Source organism: Mya arenaria, chromosome 12 (genome assembly GCF_026914265.1).
Source record: "Mya arenaria isolate MELC-2E11 chromosome 12, ASM2691426v1".
In the NCBI taxonomy this organism is placed as follows: Eukaryota; Metazoa; Mollusca; class Bivalvia; order Myida; family Myidae; genus Mya; species Mya arenaria.
The window spans coordinates 17156946-17177284 of NC_069133.1; the positions used below are offsets into that span (position 1 = coordinate 17156946).

At 37.3% G+C, this 20339-nt stretch overlaps 1 protein-coding gene across 1 annotated transcript; it reads left to right on the top strand.

The window, feature by feature from the left end:
* The first annotated feature begins 264 nt into the window (after nucleotides 1-264).
* LOC128210504 (perlucin-like) lies at nucleotides 265-16830 on the top strand. Its single transcript, XM_052914853.1, has 3 exons — nucleotides 265-457; nucleotides 13185-13297; nucleotides 16432-16830. Exons 1-3 carry the CDS (start codon nucleotides 265-267, stop codon nucleotides 16828-16830), a joined length of 705 nt encoding a protein of 234 aa, XP_052770813.1.
* Nucleotides 16831-20339: the final 3509 nt, after the last annotated feature.

A 20339-nucleotide genomic window follows, 5' to 3' on the forward strand; every position in this document is an offset into this window, starting at 1 on the left:
AAGTACCGGTTACTACCCAGGAAACATGACATAAGTACCGGTTACTACCCAGGAAACATGACATAAGCACTGGTTACTTTCACAGGAAACGTACTTCGGGTGATTTATATGAGCTTTCAAATATTAGCTAGTATAAATTTTACGCGTTATTGTACGTTTTAGAGCCACTGTTGCCCTCCAGGATGGACTCGAATCGGTTCCTCGTGCTACCTCATTGTGACCGAGGTCTTGTCGTGGGTCGCAGCAAACCAGAATTGCGAAACAATGGGCGGCACGCTAGCTTCTATTACCTCTGCTAAAGAGAGCTCGGCCATCATGTCTTGGCTCGGTGTCAATGACGTCAAATTGCATTTGTGGATTGGAGGAAGTGACGTCAGTATGGAAGGCACGTGGGAATGGGTAACTGGTGAATCGTTTGAGTTTGAGGAAATGAGACAAATTAGTGAACCAAACGGAGGTATTTTCGAAAACTGCCTAATCATCCTTTTGAACCAACTTGGCTGGGCCGATTTAAGCTGTTTGAATACGATCGGAAGTATTTGTGAAATTCATTTCTGAGCATGTACAAGTAATTCTGTTTTATCTATTCATTTATCTTGGTGAAAGATCACAAACTTATTATTTTTTTACAGATAAACAAATCGATCGTCAAAGAACAATATGCACGAATTATAGGTTGTTCGTCCTTGCGGAGTCCAATCGGGTTCCTCTTTTTTAGAAATATTAGTTTTCGAGATTGTCCGAAGTTAAAATCTTTATGGAAAGTTACGCTTTTGTGTGATGACAATTATGCTAACTGTATTTTGTCGATTTGATATTTGTACAGGTATGTGTTTTTCTCGTGTTTTTGACGCAAATTTTACAAGTTTTCTAAAGTATTCAATTTATCAACATCGATTGTTTCAATAAAAATGCAGAATGTTAAATTGAATAGTTGAGAGATTGGCGGGACATTATCAAATAAAGCAACCTTAAACAACTTCAGCTGATATACGTAACTGATGCCACTGTGAAGTCTGTTCATATTAGTCAAGATATAAGCAAAATTTCAGCAAACCATATCAGCGGAAGTCACTCTTCTACAAATCCGGGGCAATCTTATTAGCAATCTCCTACGCAGTGATCTCCCCTGCCAAGCAGAAACGATCTCTAGCACCATGAGACTGTATCAACTTTATTTTTTATCTTTATCTCCTCTTTTTTTGAATATATTTTATCAAAACTTAATTATTCAAGGTGAATTGAGGATAGAGTACAAACTATTTTTTAGAATTCAAGATAATTTACAATATTTACCTATACAATATATGTGACTGATTTGCATGGTGGCACTGATTACTATACTGTTAGGAAGTAACACTGTGTGGAGTTTATCTAAACATCTAACAACCGACACCAACACGTTCAACACCCAGGCGACTCGGCACCGTAAAGCAAAGTCAATTCGGTACATAATTCACATTATCATTAACTCAGCTTTTCTCACTTTAAGTCGTTATATGCATATGGCTAGTTTATTTCAACAAAACTACCTTTCACATTGTGATAATACAATATGGGTATCATGCATCAAGCAGCTGACTATAAAATCCTTTTAGATTTAGCTCGAGCACTTGTTACATCATTATGTGATGCCATCATTGCAGGCGTGAATATCTTGGCCTTTGTATTATTAAAGCTGCACTCTCACAGATTTACCTTATTTGCAACTTTTTTTTTTTTTTTTGTCTTAGAAAGGGCAAATTTTTGCGTAGGTACCTGCAAACCAATGATATAAGACTGCTGACAAAAAATCAGATCGTAGATTTTCATATTTCCGTTCGAAAATTATTGTTTTATGGGTTGCTAACGGCTTAAGAAAAATGCATAAAACATCATTTTTTGTACTTAAATATAAAACTGCGATCTGATTTTTTGTCAGCGGTATGATATAACTGGTTTCTATGGATTTTAGCAAAATCTAGCTCGTTCCAAGACAAAAAATAAACAAGTTGTCAAAACGTTCAATATGTGAGAGTGCAGCTTTAAGACCTGTATCACATACGACATTTGCTACGACTTACGGCGAACTTGCAACTCGCCTAATGTCGTGGGAAAATCGAGGAATTGTCGTTTATTTTATTATTATGTCGTTGTATGAAGTCAAACTAGTGTCGTCGATTCTCGAATATTAGGCCTAGGTATGCATACGAGAACTTTGAACTGCTTAAAATTATCGCTGTTCAGAAGCTTTTCGTACGAATCACCTAACATAAACGTTTACTGACAAATTGCTGTCGTAGACATATTCGTCATTATGTTTTTTCACCTGTTCTTACCGACCAAAAATGGGTGCCGAGTCATTTGTGACAAAGCACGGCATAAGACGGGTAATATACGACTTGTCGCGACATAATTTACGTCCCCTACGACATATTTTCGTATATGTTTATACGTGTGTTTTACAAGCAACCCGTTCGTGTAGATTATCCATCAACCACGGTTTCTTCCTTCACACTTCATACGTCGGCAACCACGGTTTCTTCCTTCACACTTCATACGTCGGCAACCACGGTACTTTCTTCCGTTACACTTCAAACGTCGACAACCACGGTACTTTCTTCCGTTACACTTCAAACGTCGACAACCACTGTACATTCTCCCGTAACACTTCATACGTCGGCAACCACGGTACTTTCTCCCGTAACACTTCATACGTCGACAACCACGGTACTTTCTCCCGTAACACTACATACGTCGGCAACCACGGTACTTTCTCCCGTAACACTTCATACGTCGACAACCACGGTACTTTCTCCCGTTACACTTCATACGTCGACAACCACGGTACTTTCTCCCGTTACACTTCATACGTCGACAACCACGGTACTTTCTCCCGTTACACTTCATACGTCGGCAACCACGGTACTTTCTCCCGTAACACTTCATACGTCGGCAACCACGGTACTTTCTCCCGTAACACTTCATACGTCGACAACCACGGTAATTTCTCCCGTTACACTTCATACGTCGGCAACCACGGTACTTTCTCCCGTTACACTTCATACGTCGGCAACCACGGTACTTTCTCCCGTTACACTTGATACGTCGGCAACCACGGTACTTTCTCCCGTAACACTTCATACGTCGACAACCACGGTACTTTCTCCCGTTACACTTCATACGTCGACAACCACGGTACTTTCTCCCGTTACACTTCATACGTCGGCAACCACGATAATTTCTCCCGTTACACTTCATACGTCGGCAACCACGGTACTTTCTCCCGTAACACTTCATACGTCGACAACCACGGTACTTTCTCCCGTAACACTTCATACGTCGGCAACCACGGTACTTTCTTCCGTAACACTTCATACGTCGACAACCACGGTACTTTCTCCCGTTACACTTCATACGTCGACAACCACGGTACTTTCTCCCGTAACACTTCATACGTCGACAACCACGGTAATTTCTCCCGTTACACTTCATACGTCGGCAACCACGGTACTTTCTCCCGTTACACTTCATACGTCGGCAACCACGGTACTTTCTTCCGTAACACTTCATACGTCGGCAACCACGGTACTTTCTTCCGTAACACTTCATACGTCGACAACCACGGTACTTTCTCCCGTTACACTTCATACGTCGGCAACCACGGTACTTTCTCCCGTTACACTTCATACGTCGGCAACCACGGTACTTTCTCCCGTTACACTTCATACGTCGGCAACCACGGTACTTTCTCCCGTTACACTTCATACGTCGGCAACCACGGTACTTTCTCCCGTTACACTTCATACGTCGGCAACCACGGTACTTTCTCCCGTTACACTTCATACGTCGGCAACCACGGTAATTTCTCCCGTTACACTTGATACGTCGGCAACCACGGTATTCATACGTCGGCAACCACGGTACTTTCTCCCGTTACACTTCATACGTCGACAACCACGGTACTTTCTCCCGTTACACTTCATACGTCGACAACCACGGTACTTTCTCCCGTTACACTTCATACGTCGGCAACCACGGTACTTTCTCCCGTTACACTTCATACGTCGGCAACCACGGTACTTTCTCCCGTTACACTTCATACGTCGGCAACCACGGTACTTTCTCCCGTTACACTTCATACGTCGGCAACCACGGTACTTTCTCCCGTTACACTTCATACGTCGGCAACCACGGTAATTTCTCCCGTTACACTTCATACGTCGGCAACCACGGTACTTTCTCCCGTTACACTTCATACGTCGGCTACCACGGTACTTTCTCCCGTTACACTTCATACGTCGGCAACCACGGTAATTTCTCCCGTAACACTTCATACGTCGGCAACCACGGTACTTTCTCCCTTTACACTTCATACGTCGGCAACCACGGTAATTTCTCCCGTTACACTTCATACGTCGGCAACCACGGTAATTTCTCCCGTTACACTTCATACGTCGGCAACCACTGTACTTTCTCCCGTAACACTTCATACGTCGACAACCACGGTACTTTCTTCCGTAACACTTCATACGTCGACAACCACTGTACTTTCTCCCGTAACACTTCATACGTCGGCAACCACGGTACTTTCTTCCGTAACACTTCATACGTCGACAACCACGGTAATTTCTCCCGTTACACTTCATACGTCGGCGACCACGGTACTTTCTCCCGTTACACTTCATACGTCGACGACCACGGTACTTTCTCCCGTAACACTTCATACGTCGGCAACCACGGTACTTTCTCCCGTTACACTTCATACGTCGGCAACCACGGTACTTTCTTCCGTAACACTTCATACGTCGGCAACCACGGTACTTTCTCCCGGCAACCACGGTACTTTCTTCCGTAACACTTCATACGTCGACAACCACGGTAATTTCTCCCGTTACACTTCATACGTCGGCAACCACGGTACTTTCTCCCGTTACACTTCATACGTCGACAACCACGGTACTTTCTCCCGTAACACTTCATACGTCGGCAACCACGGTACTTTCTCCCGTTACACTTCATACGTCGGCAACCACGGTACTTTCTTCCGTAACACTTCATACGTCGGCAACCACGGTACTTTCTCCCGTAACACTTCATACGTCGACAACCACGGTACTTTCTTCCGTAACACTTCATACGTCGACAACCACGGTACTTTCTCCCGTAACACTTCATACGTCGACAACCACGGTACTTTCTCCCGTAACACTTCATACGTCGACAACCACGGTACTTTCTCCCGTAACACTTCATACGTCGACAACCACGGTACTTTCTTCCGTAACACTTCATACGTCGACAACCACTGTACTTTCTTCCGTAACACTTCATACGTCGGCAACCACGGTACTTTCTTCCGTAACACTTCATACGTCGACAACCACGGTACTTTCTCCCGTTACACTTCATACGTCGGCAACCACGGTAATTTCTCCCGTTACACTTGATACGTCGGCAACCACGGTACTTTCTCCCGTTACACTTGATACGTCGGCAACCACGGTACTTTCTCCCGTTACACTTGATACGTCGGCAACCACGGTACTTTCTCCCGTTACACTTCATACGTCGGCAACCACGGTAATTTCTCCCGTTACACTTCATACGTCGGCAACCACTGTACTTGCTCCCGTTACACTTCATACACATCGTGGGACAATTGACTGACAAGATCTCGTTTTAATGAAAATGCATGAGACAGGAGAAACAATTTTTCTTCCAACGAATTCGCATGTTACACTAAAATATTGATTAATAACTTTACAGTTTTAGTAGCCTCCGTGGCCGTGTGGTCTTGACTACTGCGAACTATTTGTTTGTACTGAGAAGGCGGGCCCGGTTCATCTTTTCAACCGTAAAGCATCTGGTATTTTGTGGAACTGCCTCATTAATTATTCATGATTACGAGATTTTACTAGCCACATTGCTCACGGTACACAACGAAGCATAGTGTATTGTGTATCGGGAGTATCCGACGTTAGTGGAGTCGCAGCACTGTTAAGCATTTATGTTTTAACTTTATTCATCTCGTACACGCTCTTAGTAAGCCGAAATGCTTGCATAGTGTACACAACATTAAATTGTCTAGCGCCTTCGCCTCAGCTTCGTATTTATACTATGAAAAGTCGCAATTAGTCGTAAAATACGCATTTATAACCCCTAAAAGTGTAACAGACATGCGGAAAACCCATTTTACAAACATTTTGACAGCTATTTGCTCAGATAACTCTTGGCCATTTCTGGTGAGTTCTCTCTTCCAGTGATAAATCGCGTGAAAGAAAGTTTTATTTTTAGACCTATAAGTGGTTTTGAGTACGTGCAAGACTTGGGCAGTCGTTAACAGAGTGTGTATACCACCTGATAAATTACGTCATATATGCTACGTCGGAAGGCAACATTTTGTTTGAAATGAAGACTTAAAACCAAAATAACTTTTCTTTTTTTTTTCACCATTTTAAATGAAATAAAGGACAGACTATGGTGCTTAAATAGCACCTCATTTGTTGCATTACCTGAGTTGCATTAGTTGATTCGTTTCCTTAGATACTTCGACAAACCTGTTTCTAAACTAATGTTTTGACATCAGGCGGTGGTTTTGTGAAAAAAAAAATCGATATGTTTTCAGAAACTAAACTATCGATCAATCTCTGGTAAAATACCAAAGGCGGGGCTCTGTAAGAGGCGTAGACTGCGATATGTTTCATTTAAAATGGTGAAGAAATTGTAAAATTATCTTAGTTTAAAGTCTTCATTCAAAGCAAAATATTGCCTTCCGACGTAGCAATTATGACGCAATTCATCACGTGGTATACACACACTGATATTGCGTCATGTCGTGATAAATCGGGTGATAGAAGTTTTATTTTTAGACCTATGAGTGGTTTTGAGCACGTGCACGACTGGGGCAGTCGTACGGGTCTCAGTACATAATTACCCTCAGGGGAAGTCGTGGTCTAGTTATGCTGGCGTAAAAGATGGTAAAAAAGAAAGGGATGGGTGATTGGTATAATTATTTATTAACGCTCACTTATCTTTTAGTTAAATGTTTTGTGTGTATTGAAATGTATAAAGCTTGGGTCATGCTGACATACTTTGAACAAATAATATTTATCATAGCAGTTCTTCTTCTTCTTCTTCTTACTTTGGTATCCGGACAAACGAATTTCATGATTTAAAAAAGAAGTTTTATCAAACACTGTTATTAAAGTGACACTCTTATTCAAAATCAATACATACGCATGTATAACAAACATAATTTTTGACTGATAAACTACTAACTACTGTCACGTAACAGAGTTACGTATAAAATGTGACGTAATACCGTAATACTTTTATCAAAGTTATATTTAAGATATAATTAAGATTTAATTAAATGTATATGTGTCTACATACTGTATGTTTAGTAATGTAGGGCATATTTGATTGTCATTTGAATATGGAGATGGTTGACAGCCGACCTGGTACAAATGTACAAAATGGTCATGTTAATTACAAAAACGTGTATTCCTGTGATTGTAAAGCTGTCATATGTAGACAACAAACTAGTATAAGAGAGATGATTTGGGATGTGAAAACAGAGTTGGGTTAGGCAAGGCAAGGAACACGGCCTTGGGTCCTTAATGGACGGCAGTTAGGATGTGGGATTACCTTAAATGTCATGCTGTATTATATACTGATTATTATACTTAGAAAGAACGTGGAACAATAAAGAACTAACATTCGAACGGTTGTTGTTTAATAACTTAAAGACTTCCAACAAGTTAAGTGAACAGTAGCATTACGCGACACTACTTACAAATTAATGCATTTATGGAAAATATTAATTACTGATAACAAGATTATTACCGTGTATTTATTAGCAGAAAGCGCAAAAATATTAAATGATTGGTGAATTCTTAAAGGTTAACTGTGGTCTGATTTAGTCTTATAAGGTAGAAATACCGTGTTTTATGCTCATTTCTTTCAAATTTAACTCGGAATCCTTCATAAGAACCTTTGTTTCGGACATTTACTCACCCTTTATGGAATATTTTACAAACTTATTTACTTGTGGTAAATCATATTTGGAAGTATGAGCGCATCTTTGAACAGTGTATACAAGTGATTAATTACGTCATATATGCTACGTCGGAAGTCAACATTTTGCTGAGAATGAAGAATTGAAATAAAGATAACTTTCTTTTTTCTTCACCATTTAATATGATCTGCGTATAAAGTAACAACTAAATATCATGTTCTTGGCAGCCTTTATACTGGAACCGCTCCTGGAAAATGGCCGAGGTGTTCTGATTGATCGTGTCGTCCAACGTAAGTCAAAAGAACACAGGTTGTGACAAAAGGCAGGTCAAATCAAGTCGAAAATTCATTAGCATATTCAATTAGAACATTGCAAATACACAAATAACATACTTGAAGGCATAAATGATAATAAACTAGAGTGAAATATGACTACAGTCGAATCCCGTTGGCTCGAACTCGCTTCGCCCGAACTGGATGTAAAGAACAGATTTCTTTACACTGAATGAAAGCATTCCCGCTTGGCTCGAATTTTCCGAAGCTCGAGGTAATTTCGCCTGTCCCTATGAGATCGAGCATACGAGGTTCGACTGTATAAGACCATTTTTCCAACTAAGGATATTACACCATTACTGTCAATGTTTGTAAATACAGTGAAACTGCAGTCGTTCGAACAAGCGGTCGTTCGAGAACCGGCGGTTCCTCGAGGTCGGAGCTTGGGCCCGAACATTTTTTTTCTTCAATTTTCATATAAAATATACCTACGCTGCATCGAAACCTAAATATGTCGAGGAGTCGAGCAATATAGTCGGTCCCAAGTAAATCATCATAGTAACTGACCCAAGCAAAAAGCTTGAGTATGCGCTTGGTTCTTCATCACAACGCCTTAAATCAACACAAGTAAAAGTTGTCTATGTATTAGATCTGTTGAAAAATCAACTCATCATACTATAATGTTATTAATTAGGTGATTTCATATTGGCCTAGTAAATTGTCCGAGGTTAGCTGTATTTGCCTGAGCCCGTGAGGTCGAAATTTAAAAATAATTTTAAAATAGCTTCCAGCATATTTCTCATTTTAGGCGAGTTTCGACAGCCAATGAAAATGCCTTAATTCTCAAATCCTATATTGTGCGAGTTTTCTAGCCAATCAAAACGGATGAAACTCATATTAGGCGAGTTTTGTTGATATTGGCCGAGTTTGGTCGATATTGAGCGAGTTCTGGCATATAATGTCTTTAATTGTCTGGTATTGGTACCGCGATTGTCTCTGTATCTCGTCAAATACGTAATAGTTGATTAATAAATCATGATATTTTTGGTTCCCCGTTTTCAGACACGTTGTTATAATTTATGTCCGTTAGAACATACTGTGTAAAATCTTAATGGCTAAGGAAGGTTCGTCCGCATCGGATGTATATGGATGGTTTACAATGTCTGAATTATTTACATTTAACTACGCTGCAAGTTAATCGCGTAGTAATTTCAACTTAACATTTAAACTTTATGACTTAATACTTTTGGGTATCATAATTATTTATGCATTAATACATTTCACTGGCAATCAATTTTAACTAAGTAGTACAAAATAAACGTTGAAACACTACAATTAGCTTACTATTATTTAAAAATTTACGAACTACTTCTACTGATGAAGTGGCATTTATCCGAGGTTGTTTTTGATGGAAAATGACCGAGGAGTTTCGACTGCCGAAACATTATGCGGGTTAAAGACGACGACTTGTTTGGCAATTTACATACGAATTATTACGCCATTATTCAACCAAACTGTACTGTTTTTCTATACATGGACTAAATGCCACTTGTCCGGTTAGCGCAGTGGTTAGCGCACTCGCTTCTCACCAATTCGCTTCGATTCCCGGCCTGGACTCATGTGAGTTTGGTTAATGGGCACCAAGCCGGACAATAGGGTTTTCTCCGGGTACTCCGGTTTCCGCCACAACACAAGACCACACTCTCGCGCAACATCGTGCCAACGAGAGTGACTTAGTATAAGCTATAATAGCTTCCTTCACAATTGTTGTAAACTATATAATGGTTAAAGTTAATGTTACTTTCAACAATGGTTTCTTAACCTAAATAATAGCATTTCGATGCTTTGAAGGCAGGAGAGGGATTATGTATGGTCGAAAACCTTTCAAGTCGTCTTCAAGTAGTGTTATGACCAATTAGGCGCTTATTGGGTATTCGTGGATTAAGTAAAAGGCCTAGTTTAATCCTTCTATAATTGACACCCCCACCCCCACCACAAAACTGTGTATTGTACACAACCTCTGTGTACTGATATTAATCTAATTTTGTAATTGTCTTATCAGATCTCCGATCTGAGTATCCCGCTGTGCAGTTTAGGAGGTTTTATTATAGAAATAGACCCTAAATGGCCCTGAGCCAATAAACAAATAAACAGGAAATTGGCCCCTACTGTGACATCAGTGCAGTTAGCAGGAGATGCACAGCAGAGGATTGTCATGCCAATCATTCCTTAAACTAGGCTTTTAACAATAGTGACAACTGCAGTTTTAGTCACAGTATTACTAAGTACGCCTTGCATTCGAATTGTCTGTCCACTGTACGGCCTGTTGCCTTATCTCAACGGCGTGAACGTTTCTTGTTTGAGTGACCTTATTCTTATTATTTCAAATATGACATTTAGTATTTGCTACAATCTACCAATGTCTCATGCTAATGTTTAAACGGCAGGTTTGGTACAGTACACCATTCGATGATAGTTTTAGTAAATAAATAATAATAACATTTAAATCATACAGCTGTAACCGTATTTTTATAAAAGGAACAACATCTTATAGATGACTTTTTTGTATGGACAATCGAGCTTGCCGAGTTTTATAAGGAATAATTATTATTTTAATTAATGATAAGAAACCCCTGAAGGAATATCCATACGACAATTTTGAAAATCTTATCTGGTTAGCCTTATAAACCTAAAAGCTTCATTTACACCAAAAAAACTGTGGAAAGCAACATTTACACCAAATATGATCACGGACAATTTATCATCGAACGGACAGAAAAAAGACACTCGACCGATCGTAACTCTTAGCAGTTCAAATATGTTAATAAGGGGGCATGAGTAAATGTTACTAGAAATCAAAGCTCTGAATGTACTGCAGGGCACGCTTGACAAGATGACGCTGTACGTCCTTACTGTTACTTTAACTGAGAAGTACACAAATTCTTATTAGAGATATAGGCCAATTTTTTTTCAAAATAGTATGTAGATAATTGTATCTGCCATCTTTGGTTTTGACTAAAAACGTATCAAAACAAAAATGGATCTTATTTTGGCATTACAGTCTTGTTTAAATCAGTCATGAATGATTTAATTAAGACAGCAATTCATATTAAATGTTACTGTTAAAGGTAAATGAAAAGAGTATGTCTATTTTTTATAATACAATTATAATTAACAATAGAGTTAATTGTTGTCTTCCACTCATGGAGCTATCCACGTGGTAAATCCTGCACTTATGTGAATTACGTTTTTTTACTGTTTGTAACCAACCGTTAACATACCTTTTATAATAAAGACAAAAAAAACAAACGAAAACAACAAATTTTTCATAATCTTCATTCAATGGTAGAGCACAATGAGAAAACGTGCAGAGTACACGAAAAAAAACAACAACACTTAATTTCAGCCAATTGCAGAGTTATTGAACTTTGTTACATTTTTCTTGTCCGAAGCGTAACTTGAAAACAGCTGGATCGATTTTAATTAAACACCATGCAATGTTAAAAAACAATGAGAGAAAGTGCAATGTTTAACAACACTTACATAATTTTTTCTTATGTTTTACCTGGGTATATTAATTCATGCTTCTCCATCTTATTGCCATCACTTTTCAGAACGATAAAACTTGTAAACCGTCATTTGCATTATGATGAATCATATGGAAGATGAATATCATTTTGTTCTTGAATGTAAATTGTATACTGATAAAAGAAAAGCTTACATAGATAAATATTATTATGCAAGACCTAATATGCTTAAATTTATAGAATATTTCACCTCTCAAAACACTAATGTAAACAGAAAATTATCTATGTTTGTTTTCCAGGCTTTCGAGTTGAGAATTGCCTACTATAGTTATTACGGATAATATTTGGTTATTCCTCTCGCTGTGTTTATGTTGTTCTATGGAACTGTGAATGTTAAACCAATTTGTAACTCTATGTTTGGAAGATTGAGTGACCACTGACTATGTTATAAACATTAAATTATTTTATTGATTGTGTACGCATGGGCGTATTGCCTATTGTATTCTGAAATAAAATTCTAAATTCTAAATTCTATGTATTCACATTTGAACCTATTCAGCTGCGTCTTTGATTTATTGCATCCAAATTCTTTTTGTACGAAATTACAAAAATATCGAAATTATTTTGAGAATTGAAATGTTTCTTTCACATCGTTTTAGTTGCATATGTGGGGTCCTGACTTTCAAAATCATTTGCATATACATAGAACTAAAGATTAAGCGAATGGCGATTACTGTTCCAAGTTAAGGCACGTACTAGAGCCTGGTAAAATCATAAATTGTTTTTAGTGACCAAAGGTCATTGATTTGCCTTATCTTAACAAAACAGTAACATCTGTTATGTTATACTTATCAGCAAATAATTTTCACCTGATGATTTCTGTCAGTAGATTAGCTGACAGGAAATTGACCATTGGTCAAGAACGCTTTTAGATATTTTAATAAAACGAAATGAAAATATTAAGATACAATCCATAAAATCGTCAAATATGATTTTCTGACAAGATTAGCCAAATGTCACTTTAATCTTTGCGGCTTTAGAAAATTGTATTAAAGGTTTATCTTTGACGTATCCTATTCGCAAAACATTAATAACTTTCTAAGTCAAATCGCAAAGGTAAACGTAACTATACGTGACATTCATTGGAAATTCATTTCACTTTCTTCATTCAAATCAGTATGGAGGTAAAAGGCGGTATGTTATTTTTGGCAATTGCGGTTATACTGTCTGATCAAGCAAGCTCTGTGCAGAGTGCAGAGCAAGCTACAAGTAACAAAGAATACTTGTTCACAAGAAAAACAACTGTTACCGGGACTTTATTAAGAGAAGCAGCGAGTGTGTCCAATAGTGTGACCTGTGCTAACATCTGCCATACAAAATCCACAGAGTGCACAGCTGTTGCATACAGAAAAGAATCCAGGAAGTGTCAACTTATCGCCGTAGACCCGAAGGAGGCAACCAGCTTTCCTGCTAGTTCAGAATGGAAGCTCTTTGTTGTGGTATGTATATTCATACAGACAAACTGTAGAAATAAAGTTTATAACAAATACAGCATTGTCTTAAAACCAATTTCTAAACATAAAAAAGTAGACTAGTGCCTAATGTTTGCCCCTTCTGTGAGCCAAGTTAAGGAATGGCTGATCTCAGGAGGATCATGCATACCGGCAATATAGTCGGCATTCGGAGAAATCGGTTTCTTCAACGTAATTCTACTGCTACTGCTACTTCTTCTACTTCTACTTGTAGTCTACTATTACAACTACTACTTATACAACTACAACTACTACAACTTCTACAACTACTACTACTATAATTACTACTACTACTACTACTACTACTACTACTACTACTACTACTACTACTACTACTACTACTACTACTACTACTACTACTACTACTACTACTAATGATAATAATAATGATATTAATAATGTGATTAAAGCAGGTGGCAACCCAAATTATGACGTAATGTCATTTAAGATGTACAACTGCAATGTTTTAAAATTTAGCGTGGCCGATAGACATACAGGTGTTATATGTAGGTAATAATTGATACACGACTTTGATAGTGTACGTATGAAATTGAGGCTGTTGCCTACAGGACCAGCACGCGACATATACAGTAGACTATACACCAGGCCCCAATTTCTCGAAACTTCTTAAGCTTAACAGGCTTAAGTCGCTTATTTCAATTAGCCAAAATACATACTGAAAATGGATTTTGATAAATGAAAAATGGTTTATTCTGATAATCATACAGATTTTTCCTACATAATTTCTAAAAACTCTTGAAGAAGTAAATATAACACATTTTATAGAACAACAAAAATAGTGAGATTAACTTAATCCTGTTATAAGGGACTTAAGAAGTTTCGAGAAATTGGAGCCAGCTGTCTAGAACACCTGCTCGCAGTCGTTCTAAAGACGTATAAGTTCAGTGGTAAGCGGAAAGATTCATGGTTGTTTGAGGGACTACTAAGTGTAGTAAGGAATATTAAACCGCATCAGGGGAAATTTTGAAAGACGACTTTTTACGAGTCGACGACAACATAACATCCTGCAATGTTTTGAAACGTTCTAGATATGACTAGTTGAACTAGCAATGTACTACCAACCACAGGACGTGTGACACCGCACGAGAGGTGGTAGCGCATTCTTCCTGCAACGCCACGCTAACAAGACCTTTCACAAAAATGCTCCAGGATTTGAAGGATTTGGCAATTACCCTGGATATTATCCCCATCCACTTACCAGTGACTTATCAGAAGCAGAAATAAACCGTCAAAACGTAGAAAACTATCCCTTTGATAAGATTAATCCGTGTTTAATTGATAGATACAAATTCAACAAATTGCGTACTAGAGCTAATATTACAATGAAAACAACAGGGACTAGCCTGGTTGTCCGATAGTAAAACATTGAAGTATAAAACCTGTTTCGATGCACAATGTGTATAAGGGCAGAACGACACTGAACAGACCATGACAACGCAACAGACCTTGGAACACAACATGCCGATTTGTTTTCATTACGCATACCGCTACTAGTTTACAAATGCCAGCGTCAAGCGTTGAACTAATGTAGTTGTTATATCCAGGTCGACATAGAAACATGTTAAAACATGCTTAAATGTTAGCAATGTTTTAAACGGCATAGTGTTTTATTTTCTAAATATCGGCACCATGGGTTGTTCGGTTAGCGCGCAGTGTTGTTAGCGCACTCGTTTCTTACCACTGTGTCACGGGGTCGATTCCCTGCCTGGGCATAGGGGAGACAAGTAGGTTTAATTCCCCGGTTTCCTTTACCAAAAATGACCTAACCCTGGTGAAACTTCGTGGAAACAAGAGTGAATTAGCATAATATAATTCACATGTATAACAAACATTAATTTTGAGTGATAAACCTTTAACTTCTTTCTAAATAATGCCGTTATGGAAAATATTAATTACTGGTAACAAGATTATAACCGTGTATTTAATAGCTGAAAACGCAAAAACATTAAATGATTGGTGAATGCTAAAATATTTACTGTGATCTTCTATTGTGTCATAAGGTAGACATACCGTGTTTTCTGCACCTTTCTTACAAATTAAACTCGGTATCCTTCAAGAACCATTGTATTCGACATTTATTCATCTTTTTGGGTAAATAAAAAAAATTGTTTTAATTTTGGTAAATCTGATTTGGGAGTAAGAGTGCAAGTTTAAACTTAATACCACAAATAACATATCATATTCCATACATACGTAAATTCAAATCTTTCAACACCAACATGTACTTGTACATGAAATTGCAATGAAACCTACAGGAATTAGTCTAGGGCCCAATTTCACGAAAATACTCAAGTCAAATCTCAATCTCAGTCTCAACTCTTTTTATCCAATTACAACAGCATATTATTAATTAAAAAATGTAAATGTTTTAGCCTTTTTCAAAGGACATCCTCTCATTCATTATGTTGATCAAAAGTTGCTTATTATTTACAGAAAAAAATAAGAGCAAAAATTGTGCTTGAGTCCAATTCGTTTTTTTTTTGAGTTTAACTTAAGTACATTGTGTGCTGTAGAAATATTTTTTTCTAGAATATTGAACAATTATGTCAATCAACATGATGCATGTGGTGAGAATGCGCTTTTTAAAATTAAAGTTTTTAATATTGTAATGTGGAAAAATGAGTTGAGATTGAGATTGAAATTTGACTTAAGTATTTTCGTGATATTGGGGCCAGGGCCCTTATCCAATAATCATCTTAGATCTAACTTAATTTTAAGATTGGAGTCTGAGTGTTTTGATAGGACTGTAAAATACTGGCAAATAGACTGAATGGAATCGCCGAGGATAGGAATTATTTGATTAATGCCTCTCTAAAGGAAAACTCACAGCGATATTAGGTAACTGCACATTTATCAAATACTTCATATTCCAAGAGTATGCATGATGCAGATGCAATCAAATATATCTTCGACGGAGGAACGTATACCTTTTTTTTTGATAATATCTGTATATATGTTCCTACCGTAAAATAATATATAAAATGTATTCTATCATGTATTGAAGAACACGTGGGTTTAAGAAAATAGTGTCCGTCTATGTGAAAAAACATCTAACAAAAATAAGTCAATTTTCCTTTCAGAAATCGATATGTCCACTTGGATGGGAATTTATTGGTTCTGCTTGCTACTACCATGCTGCAGTTGAAATGAATTGGGAAGGCGCCCGACAGCACTGCCAATCGAAAAGCGGCACATTAGCTGCTATCACATCTGTTGAAGAAAATGCAGCAATATTGTCTTGGCTTGCTGCTAAGAGCGCCCCGTTCTTTGCGTGGATAGGAGGAAATGATATGATTGTAGATGGCACATGGAAATGGGAGACGGGAGAAGCTTTTGTGTTTCAGGGCTGGTCCAATGGTGAGCCGAATGGTAATGGGTCAGAGAACTGTCTGACCGTACTTAGTGTTACAGGTGGATGGACTGATTATGATTGCTCACTGACGTTGTCTGATAGTGTTTGTGAAAAAGATCCTTATTAACTTTCTTCTATTTGTTGATGTTTCAATAACAAAACCAAGCCTTTGCATAGGTTAAATTGTGACAATAATACGATCGAATGTAAGATTTAGTACAATGCTTTTTAAGAAATCAATTGCGTGGTTGATGGAATTATCGGTATACGAACGCAGTTTGGCTGTTAAAGTGTGTTGGGTCCAAATGAACCCCGAAAATGACATCAATTACGTAATTCATTACATGTACTTCAATCAAAAGTTTATTATTTCTTTCCAGTTATTCTTTCTCACCCATTCTGTAAATAGAACGACCCGACCGGCTGACACATTTAATTGCTACAAACAGAAATAGTCCCAAAATGAAGTCAATTTTAAACATAAAATTGAAACGCTCATGACAACAATACAATTAACGAATAATAAATTAACACTTTACAGCAACAGAAATACACTATTTATATTTATGCCCGATATTACCGATCCTAATATATCCGAAAATGTTGCGTTCATCGGAAAATATTCGCAATTGCCGAAAGGCTGTTCATTGAAGGAGTGTATGTTGATGTGTAATTGTTATATATTCGAGTCCAGCATATATCTTATTATGTGATAACTCCAATAGCCTTAATATTGTTATGCCTGATGACCACATACAATTTTGGTATCATTTGAAAAGTTTTTCCTGTGTGCATCACATACATCAGAGCGATGATGCTGCTATGCGAACAACATTTATGATGAACAAACTCTGATGACGGAGAATGGCTAATAGAATACTGATGCTAATTTGGAAGAACAGCAGACATATAGTTATTACAGTTTTCTATTTGCATTTGATTTGATGTATGTACAGATAAAATAAATAGCGATAGTTGAGATGTAAGGCCCCGTAGCTATTGATTTCGAATAAATAAAAATAAAACACTTATGAAGACTTTTTTTATCAAAATTCTTTTATTGTGACCCTTTAATACGTTTATGTACTGATCAACCTAATCAGGGAAGAATACCATGAAAACGGCTATGTCAATGAAAAACGGGATTGGCCGAGATTTCTTTATATAAAAATGAAATGTAACATCAAATGAATATGATATTAACGTGTCTATCATATAGTGTTAACTTTATTTATTCTCACGTATTTATCTAATCATCGCTGAACGTATAACTTTAATACCTGTGCAGTAAGAAAGTCCATATAGCCTTCACAAGAATTTTAATGATTACGAACAACATAGAAAATGGTCTATAGTACATGATTTGTACACGAAAAACTGAAATTCTCTAATAAAGATTAAACAGGCAAAGGGAACTTTATAGAGGATAATTTTTTGTTGCAATGAGCACCAAAATGTATCGTTCACGAGAAGCATAGGGACGCGTGAAATACTATATAATTATACTTTTGGTGTTCACGAGGTGAAATATTCGATACACTCAGTTTAAAATGCCGGACCTACACTTTTGCTCAAATTAAGGTTTTTCGTTTTTCCGAACTTACATGTGTTCCCGCTTCTTTTTGCCCGATACCCATTCAAATCATCCAATCAGAACCATAAGATATACACATGTGACAAAATACCGGACTTCCATTGGCTAATTCAACAACTGTCTAAAAGGCCGGAGTTACAGAGGCTGCAGCTTAGGTTTTTGCACACACACACAGTCTAACAAACATAAAAAGCCGGACGTAGACATTGTGCTCGATTTTATGAGGTAAGATTATATTTCCTTACTTTCATTGTTTGTGTTATATACATTCACTGATACCATTTGTCTAAATTGTTTCCATGACTGTTTTAGTAACATTTAATAACTGCTAAAGCATGAGAGAGCAAGTTCTTTAGCCGCAAAGTGGAGATAATGCAAAAGTGTTGTCACAACTCAGCATATTATGCTAAAATGAAACCACATTCATGTACAGTCTGCATGGTAAACCATAGTAAATTCATTTTTTTATGTTCTTGCATATGTGTATGTCTGCTATAAAAATAAATTGATTACAAACTCATTTTTTGAATTGGATGTTGTAGCTTCGGCTTTTTCAAAGTTTTTGACTAGGTGTTTGCATTGTAGTTTCATGTAACTTCGGCATTTTATATTTTCGTCCTACAAGTTTAAAAGGTTATTTGTACGCAATACCTGATTTTTAAAAGTGATGTGTCGCTAAACTGTACTAAAATAAATCACCATAAATAAAGGTTTTCGATGTTTCAGTCAAAATTGGTGACTTATATTAGGTATTATATAAATGACATCATCAAACATGACGTCATGCTGCTGACGTCATTTAATGCAAGTGAAGCAGTGACAAGTCATTTATTTATCTGTTTGATTAAAGACTCTGCTTGAAATTTGAAATGTTTGAAATAATTATGAATTGCTCTTTAGTATAGATTTTCACAAAAAAGTGTTATAGCTATCTTTTCCAAATGTTTTTCTAAGCCTATGGATAATAACATCGAATTACTACAAGGATTTTTTTTTGAAAACGAAAGTAGAAAACGAAAGTAATATATATATCGAGTATGGATCTCTTTATCTCTCTCAAATATATTGCTTATTTAATTACTGGCGGATCCAGGCTTAGGGTTTTACAAATCATGGATCCGCCAGTAATCAAACAAGCAATATACGCCCCCCTAAATCGCCCAATTTTACTTTTTTCCTATCTTAATACAAAAATGTTTTTTTTCAAAACATTGCGCACCTAAGTTATTATATTGCGAATCACAAGTGAACAGAATGTGCTCTGATCAGACAGTTATATGCAGACTGTCAGGACATATGCTGGCCGCCAATGGAATTAGGCACCAACATTAAAGATCATTCAAAATAATAAGTTTTTGTATATACTTTTTCCATTATATTTGCAGCATGAGTTACTCTGGTGAAAGCGACACAGAAAGTGACTATGAAACAAACCTGCAAACATATAAATGCCACATGTGCAATTTTAAACCGGATTTCAGGACTCTCATCTATATTCTGGAACAAATTGTCGATTTCGGGCCATACCTCATAACTTTGCCAGATGGACAACTGTATGTTAGGTGTCAATTTAATGACTGTGAACGTTACTATCACTTGAAGTGTATACATGCAACGTTTCCTGATGAAGCTCTGAATAACTCTCATCTTGATGACCTAAGAGAAAATGGTATACACTGTCCGAAGTGCGAACCAGGAATACCAATAGTCAATTACTGAAATGGCGGGATTTCGCGGGAAAAGTTAGTAGCGATGGCACTAAATCGGTTAGAGCAAGACTTTCATCATGATGAAAACGAGACCAAAGAAGCCGTTAACAGTATTGAGTCCGAGATGGAAGTGACAAATTCACTTCATGCAGAACCAGATGCAAGTAGATCTACATTGAATCTAATGAAATCAAGCACATTCGATAATAATAACAATATAGACACTGATGATTCTTATAACGATGATGACTTTTATGATGATGTTAACGATCCAGATTGGACATTAAAGAGGAAAAGAGAAGATAACAGTGCATGTTCTGACAGTGAATCTGA